A 7795-nucleotide genomic window follows, 5' to 3' on the forward strand; every position below is an offset into this window, starting at 1 on the left:
CTGTGAATAATCATATAAAGACACATTTAGCCGAGCTTATTTGTACATGTTGACAAGAATATACCCAATTCAATCTTGACTCATTTCACAAACTCAAAAATAAAACACAAACTCAATTTGCTCAATAATGACCAATAACTATTATTTACATGAAAGAAAAGTGAAAAACATAATTATAAGAAATAAATTCATAGATAACTTACATAAACCATAATGTTAACATTTTCATAGAATAGAAAAATAGACAACAAAAATTGAAAAAATGAGATATGTTGTACCAATCTAGGTCAAAAATTGTGAAGAATAAAAAAATAAATATCCCTAAATTTTAAAAATTAAAAGAGAAGAGAGCAAGAAATGCAAAAGGAAAGAAAAAGAAAATCTCAAGAGATTAATGATAATCTTCATCGACAGTGGACTAATTAATGGTCATTTAACTTCAAACCTGGACAAAATGGAGGATTATAACACGCCTGAGGCCATGAGTGAGAGGAAATGAGAGGGGAAAGCAAGCTGTTTAGATTTAGGGAATGAGAGAGAAGAGAGGATTTTTACCTTTTTAGAGAATGGGAGAGAGAATGAAAGGATTCTTATATACACACACACACACACACACACATATATACATTCATATACGTATGTGTGTATATATATATATATATATATATATATATTAAGAATCCTTTCATTCTCTCTCCCATTCATTCTGTGTGTGTAAGTAGTCAGGTGAGAGCATTTGATGTGATATTTTAAAAATATTTGTACTATTTTTTCATCTAGTGTCAAATCAGTTTTTAATGAAAAACATGTAGGGTATTTGAATTATCTTAGAAGGGCAAAAATGTCCAAAATTGACAATCATACAAAGACTTTAAAAAAGTGGCATTTCTGTAAATGTAAAGCCAAAAATAGACTATTATAGTAATTCCCACAAATTAAAATCCAAAATAATGTTATTGTACAACCAGGTTGTGATTTCGCAGCAACCTCAAGGTCGCGCCATTACCACCACGACCAACCAACATCATAACCACGACCAACCAAATACTAAACACCAAAAATCATATCCAAATATTAGAGAACAGATGAAGAAGACGACTTGGGATGAGATGCAGGAAGAACTAAACATCAAACACCGCGCCCCCCGAACATCGCAACTACTACCAACCGAACACCAAAATTAAGATCCAAAACTAAAAAAAAAAAATCGAACGAAGACGACGGCTGGGAATTGGACGCCGAAAGAACCAAGCATTGTGAGTTCGTAGTAGCGCCCGAGAGAATCGGGCTGCAGTGTCCAAAGCTACTTACTGACGATAAAGACTGCGACTAGAAATGAGATGCCGGCTACTGTGATATGTGAGATAGAGAGATGGAATAGTGAAATATTAATTCCACCTGTGAAAGAAGAATTCAAATATGACGACTATAATAGTGAAATAACGGTCAAAAAATCAATTTTTTGGGCCAAAAAATCACTTTCAAACATGCTGTTAGTATTGTTATAAACAAACTTTATATTTGATTTTTTATATTAAATATTAAAAAATCCGATTTGATTTAATTACCACAAAGATAATTTACTGGAAGTACATTAAGCTTCATTTAGGCCTAGAGGCCATTACTAGTAAGCCCAAAAGATCTGAGGGGGTTGATCTAAAAAAATAGCCAGATGAAAGCCATGTAATCTTAAAAAATGCTTTCAAATACCACATATTTTGTCTTACAAGTGTAAATTTACATTGTGATCTAGTCAATGTAACAAGCTAACATAACAAGGAATCCTTAGAGAAAATTACCGTCAAGTAAGAACCAAGGAAAGATGTTAAATTTTTTTTGACGGAATAGTTACTTAGTAATAAAATTGAAAGAATTGAAACTTAATGAGAATTGAAAAAAAAAATGAGGGACTAAGGTAAAACTTTTCTCAAAGTTGGACACTGTCTAATGTCTTTTTAAGTTAAGGTCATAAATAAGGAGAAATAAATGAAGGGGAAAAAAAAATCACACTAGAAATGTTTAATCTGATCCTCTTGTCAGTCTTGTGTTAACACGCGCTGTGCTCCTTCCTCGCCTCTTCATCTCCTCTCCTCCTATATAATTTAGGGTTTCTTTTGGCGGATCTCAATTTTCTGAATTCGTTATTTAGAAACCCCGTATATTCAATTATCAAATGGAAAATATATGGAGAAATTATTTTAGTGCTGGCTTGACCCTTTTTCTTTTTTTGGGGAAGCTAACTTGCGCCGACCCTGTTAGGGTTTCATCATCGCCAGTTTGTCCCTTAGAATCCGTCATAGATTCCATCTTGGGGTCCCATGATTTCACCTGTTCCGTCAGTGGGGTCCGATCTTTTTACACCGCTGGTGTAATTGAGGTATCCTATTAAGTTATTTAAACGTTATCTTATTCAGAGATTTTGTTTTGATTTTTCTTTATTATTTTTTGAGCTATTTGTTTTGCTGGATTTACGTTTTTCTTGATCAGCTAATTGGAAATTGGGCAATTCTTTGGTAGGTAGATTTTGAATTGTCAGTTGTCTTGACTGTTACGTTTGTGCTCTATAAAAAGTACGGTTTACAATAATTCATGTTCTGAGATGTGGCTGTAAATATAAAACGATGAAGATTTATGTTAACCTTTTCAGCTTTTAACATAATTTTCATTTTATTACAATTTATGGTATACACTGATAGCGTAGTTTAGTTTCTTAGATTAGCAGGGGATAAATTATATGTCTATTATCCAAGAAGAAAGGCTTGGTGATTTTTTTTTTTTTTAGACTATGATTGAATGCATAAATGCAATTTTAACCATAGTAGGAATAAGGACAACAGCAGTCACAATACTGGATCATGCTGTCTCAAATGATGATTGTTTTAGCTATTTGAGTTCAATTTTTAACGGTGAACAACTTGTAGAGGATCTACATATAATATACAGGATTAGTCGAAGTCGACCAAAATTGAGAGCTGTTATAGGAATTATATGTGTGCTAGCGATGCCTATAACTTTACAAGTTAAAGGGTAAGTTCTGTAAAATTATTATTATTAGACAAGTGATTCCTTATCATAGGTCTTCAAATGATAAAGTATCCATGAGGTGTTAAAAAATAGATGTACAAGCATGCTAGAACAAATAAATTAAGAATTGGTGACTTATGCAATAGCCTATTAGTGGAGATAACACTGATGATGTATAAATTAAGGGAATGGAGACATAGGTCATTAAGGCATGTTTAGACCCAAAGATGCTTATGTTCATACGAGCAATTAATCTCATTAGAATTAGTCAGAAAATGGAGCATAGGCTGTTTGGTTATTAGTGTTCATCTTATTCTACTTCATGTCAAGAAGGAATTTAGACACGATGCTCACACATATAATCAAAAACTAAGTGGACATATATAAGACCCATGTTTCACTATCATGACCACATTTCAGCACATATGGAATTATGAAAATACCCCATACTTTTTAAACCAAGTGGGATTTTGTAAGATCCTTGTGTCACCATCATGAGATCATGACCACATTTCAGCACATAAAAAATGACCAAAATAAACTTAGTAAAATCACACAATCAACATGGCAAGCTCTGTCTACACATTAGAAACTACCATGGACAGTTATGTTTGGACCAGAAAGTTTTCTTAATTGTTGTAGGATTGACCTATCGTTTTTGTAGGCTTCTAAAGTGTTTGTCTTTGCTATCCTTGTAATGGTATTGCATGATGGTAGTTAATTAGCTGAACTTGCACCTTCTGGGTTGTTTCTACGTAATTGGAATGGGATGATTTTTAAGTCACTAGAAGACAAGCTATTTACTATGTCAGGTCCCAAGGGGATTGCACATAGAGATGTGTGCCAACTTGGCATAATTATCAATCTTTAATATTTGGTTATGAAGTGCTCTTCAAGCTATTTACTATGTCAGGTCCCAAGGGGATTGCACATAGAGATGTGTGCCAACTTGGCATAATTATCAATCTTTAATATTTGGTTATGAAGTGCTCTTCAAGCTATTTACTATGTCAGGTCCCAAGGGGATTGCACATAGAGATGTGCCAACTTGGCATAATTATCAATCTTTAGTATTTGGTTATGAAGTGCTCTTCTCCCTTCTTCATTCTTCTCCTTTATGTGATGGGGATGGAGATTGCCAATATTTTTATCCGTATTTTGAAATATATGTTGCTTGTTGACTGCTTTTTAATCTTGTTTTTAGAGGAGAGTTGTGGTAACAGTAATTTTTTGTTGGTGAAGGGGAATGAGGTCGCACTTCAGAAGGCACTGCATATGGTTCACAAAAATACACACGACTATGTTGCTCTTCTCTTTTATGCTTCTTGGTGTCCTTTCTCTGGCACATTTAGGCCAAGCTTCTCCGTCCTGTCCTCCCTTTTTCCTTCTGTTCCTCATTTTGCTATTGAAGAATCAGCCGTTAGGCCAAGGTCTGAACTTCAACAGTTGTTACAACCCTTTTTTTAATTTTTTTTTAACATTTCTAATTTTGGATTAATATCTATCATATATTTTCAGTATCTTATCCAAGTATGGAGTTCATGGGTTACCTACTTTGTTTCTCCTGAACTCCACCACGCGTGTGCGATATCATGGTTCTCGAACCCTTGATTCTCTTGTCTCCTTCTATGGCAATGTTACTGGTAAGGCTGCTATTTTCAATCACTCGTTTAGTGCATTTTTATTCAATTAACTTACTTAGGGCCAGTTCGAGCCCCATTTTTGGGTGTAGAATGCATTTTGAAATAGTAGATTGATGAATAATGTGTAATTAAAAAATAAGGAAAAGTTTTAGGTTCGTGTATAATATTATTTAATTGAAGAATGTGTTGTTGAAAAGAAGAGAGAGAAAAATGTATTTTGAGAATAATGGTATCAAATGTCTTAGCTTTTTTCATGTCTTCATCACATTTAATCTTTAAGGCTAACACAAAAAGCTCTGGAATTTAATTTGACAATGTTATAGTAAGCCCTTGTTTGATCCTCATTATTCAGTAATTTATTTTTTCCCCCAAAACTTTTCCTTACTTTTAACCACACATTTTCCCCAAAAAAAATCACTATTACTAAATTTGTTTTAACATAAAAATGGGGCTCAAACAAGGGCTAAATAGGAAATGAAGCTAATGCCTACAAGTGGTCCTGGACGTAACCAGAAAGTAAACACTGTACCGGTGCTCTTACTTTGCAGTTATTCCTCTTGATAATTTATCCATTGCAATTCTTAGCATTTTAGGTCTAGCTCCCTTGTAGTTTTCTTGTTTCCAATTTCCCTGAATAAACTTTCATTCATCTGAGATTCCCAGCTGAAAAGTAGAGGAAGTGAAACAGAAAAGGAATGTGGAGAAAAACAATCCTGGAGAGTGCCCAAGAGAAGCAAGACATCTTTTTTTCTCACTTAATTCAGTGAAATGTCTTATCATTAATTTATACTAAGAAGTTATTTTTTAATTCAGGCATGAAGACGGCATCAGTTGATGGAGTATGTTTGGACAAGATTGGTTGCACTGGATATGAAGACGAGCACGAAAGTTACAAGGAAATCTGTCCATTTCCCTGGGCTAGATTCCCTGAAAATTTGCTTCAGCAGGAGACATGTTTGGCCCTGGCTACTCTATTTGTGATTTTGAGATTGCTCTATTTCTTCTTCCCAACTTTGCGGGGATGTGCTCAATTAGCTTGGAGAAGGTGTGTGTTAAAATTGGGGAGTTCGTGGGAGCATCCCGTTGTGTACCTAAACCGAGCAATACCGTTGTTCAATTCCCTTAAAGAACCTTGCAAGAAAAGCAATTTGCAGGAAGGAGCTAAGAACGCCAAAGTATGGGCATCCAAGTCTTTAGCTTCTGTTTCATTTGGCGATGCAAGCTCAAGCCATGATTTGTCAGTAAGTTCTGCCAACTGAATTTTTTTTCCTTTTTTTGGCTCCCAGGACATGATACCAGCTATTTAAAATATATATAAGGGTACGGAAGTATTACCAATTGTTGGTCAGAGTTTATTCTTTTGAAATTCCTTGCTGCCTATTTAGTGTTCTTTGTGGGGCTCTATATCTTAAGATGTGGCAAAGAATGCTCTATGTATGGCCGTTGTAATAATTAGTTCAATTTCGATGTAATGTAGATTAGAATTTGTTTTGACAGTCCAAGAACAGAAAAATAACAGTGGGTTTAAATCTATGTATAGCTGTTAACCGATGCCTGATTGTGAATTTCATTCTCCTCTTGTACTTGGCGGCCTATTGCCTACGGGTCTCTTGACCTCGCAAGATTCTATAATCTGTTCTTCAAGTTTTCCATGGAGAGCTGATTCTATGAGCAGCATGATGGGAATATTGTAAAAGGTATAATTTTCTAATGAATTTCTCATTTTTAAACTGGCAAAAGAGAGAAAGAGTTTGGTCTATTTTTCGGCTGCTTCCTGCAAAATGCAAATTACTGAATAGTTCGATTCCGGGTCAAAACAAATGACACTGGTCAAGATTCAAGAACTCAAATACTGAATCATATGAACAAGAATGGAAAAAACTTTCTTGTAGTTGTATTTAATTTCAATCATGATAATACACCTTTCAACAACGAAAACGAAGAGTTTAAATACCATGAAAACCCAAAACAACGGGAAAAAAAATGGTTAGTTTGTCACATTTCGTAAAAGTTAGGGACAAAAAATGCAAATTTTCCTTTTTATTTTTGAACTTAACATGTTCCAATCATTCCATTACACGTTAGCTATTTTAGGTTGATATTTTCTACAAATTAATGTGGGAGTAATGTTGCATTTACAGAAAAAAATTTGACAGATGTTTTACAAAATACTCATAGCAATGAGACTCATTACAATAAAATATTCACATGGGGTTCACCTTCATGTGTCTAACTTGTAGAATATCTGTGCAAAACTCCCTCTACACAGACTATTTCCCTTAACGTTGATCTTCTTTTCCTGTTCAAAAAGGAAATCTCGTAAAGTAGTTGAGGTTTCACCTCGAGATAGGCTCAATACTATGCTTGAAGGGAAAAAAATTGTGTTGTATCAATATTTTCTCCTCATCGTAGAACAAATGGTTTGAGCAAAATTGTTTTTTCAAAATTTTATATTTCTCCTATTAGTTTTAATTCATAATTTATTTTCTTATTTGTAAATTAACAACCATTGTTCTTGTTGAATTAAAGTAGACGAGTACCGTTTTGTTCCATGTTATACAGATACAGAATATGGAATTGAGAACCACATTACTGTATATTCTAATGATTGAGGACCGACAGAGAAATATTTCCATAATGCAAAGTTGGAACTTGGAAAGAGAGCAATTGTGACTCTATTTCTAGTCATGTGACCGACAAGACAGCTTTTGGTTCTCAACGTCTGCCAACTACAATCCAACGGCTCGTCTCTCCCGAACCAGAATGCAATGGTTATGATATCACCGAGGTTGTCTTCACACAATCCAATGCAGATTTTAATCGTCCATTGGACCCACTAAAAAAAAAAAAAAAGTTACTAAAAGCCGCAAAAACAAGGACTTCATTTTTAGAAGACTGATGCTTACCAACTAACGCGATATTTAATATTTGTTGCAATTTTTCATTCTGAAAAATCAATTTTTTAATATTTATTTCACTTTTCCAACCGTTATTTTTAACTACACTCATGATTGAAACACACCTTTCCCCCCAAATAAGCCGTGCTCGTTTGACTCCATTAATTTTCATTTCATTACATTTCATTTATCTCTTTTCTATTTTCAATTCCACAATTTTTCAAAAAATAA

General features: G+C 34.1%; 1 protein-coding gene across 1 annotated transcript; it reads left to right on the forward strand.

Annotated features, from left to right (window-relative positions):
* The first annotated feature begins 2002 nt into the window (after positions 1-2002).
* Positions 2003-6232, forward strand: LOC111389947 (5'-adenylylsulfate reductase-like 4). The gene is made up of 4 exons (XM_023014935.1): positions 2003-2377; positions 4267-4454; positions 4543-4667; positions 5481-6232. The coding sequence occupies exons 1-4, from the start codon at positions 2174-2176 to the stop codon at positions 5924-5926; spliced, it is 963 nt and encodes a 320-aa protein (XP_022870703.1). The 5' UTR covers positions 2003-2173; the 3' UTR covers positions 5927-6232.
* Positions 6233-7795: the final 1563 nt, after the last annotated feature.

The sequence above is a fragment of the Olea europaea genome, unplaced genomic scaffold (assembly GCF_002742605.1).
Source record: "Olea europaea var. sylvestris unplaced genomic scaffold, O_europaea_v1 scaffold635, whole genome shotgun sequence".
Lineage (NCBI taxonomy): Eukaryota > Viridiplantae > Streptophyta > Magnoliopsida > Lamiales > Oleaceae > Olea > Olea europaea.

What these genes read in the sequence shown, in the direction of transcription:
- LOC111389947 (XM_023014935.1), top strand. Translation starts at nt 2,174, where the DNA reads ATGGAAAATATATGGAGAAATTATTTTAGTGCTGGCTTGACCCTTTTT. An exon ending in ACACCGCTGGTGTAATTGAG is followed by an intron (nt 2,378 to 4,266) that starts GTATCCTATTAA and finishes TTGTTGGTGAAG; the next exon opens with GGGAATGAGGTCGCACTTCA. An exon ending in CTTCTATGGCAATGTTACTG is followed by an intron (nt 4,668 to 5,480) that starts GTAAGGCTGCTA and finishes TTTTTAATTCAG; the next exon opens with GCATGAAGACGGCATCAGTT.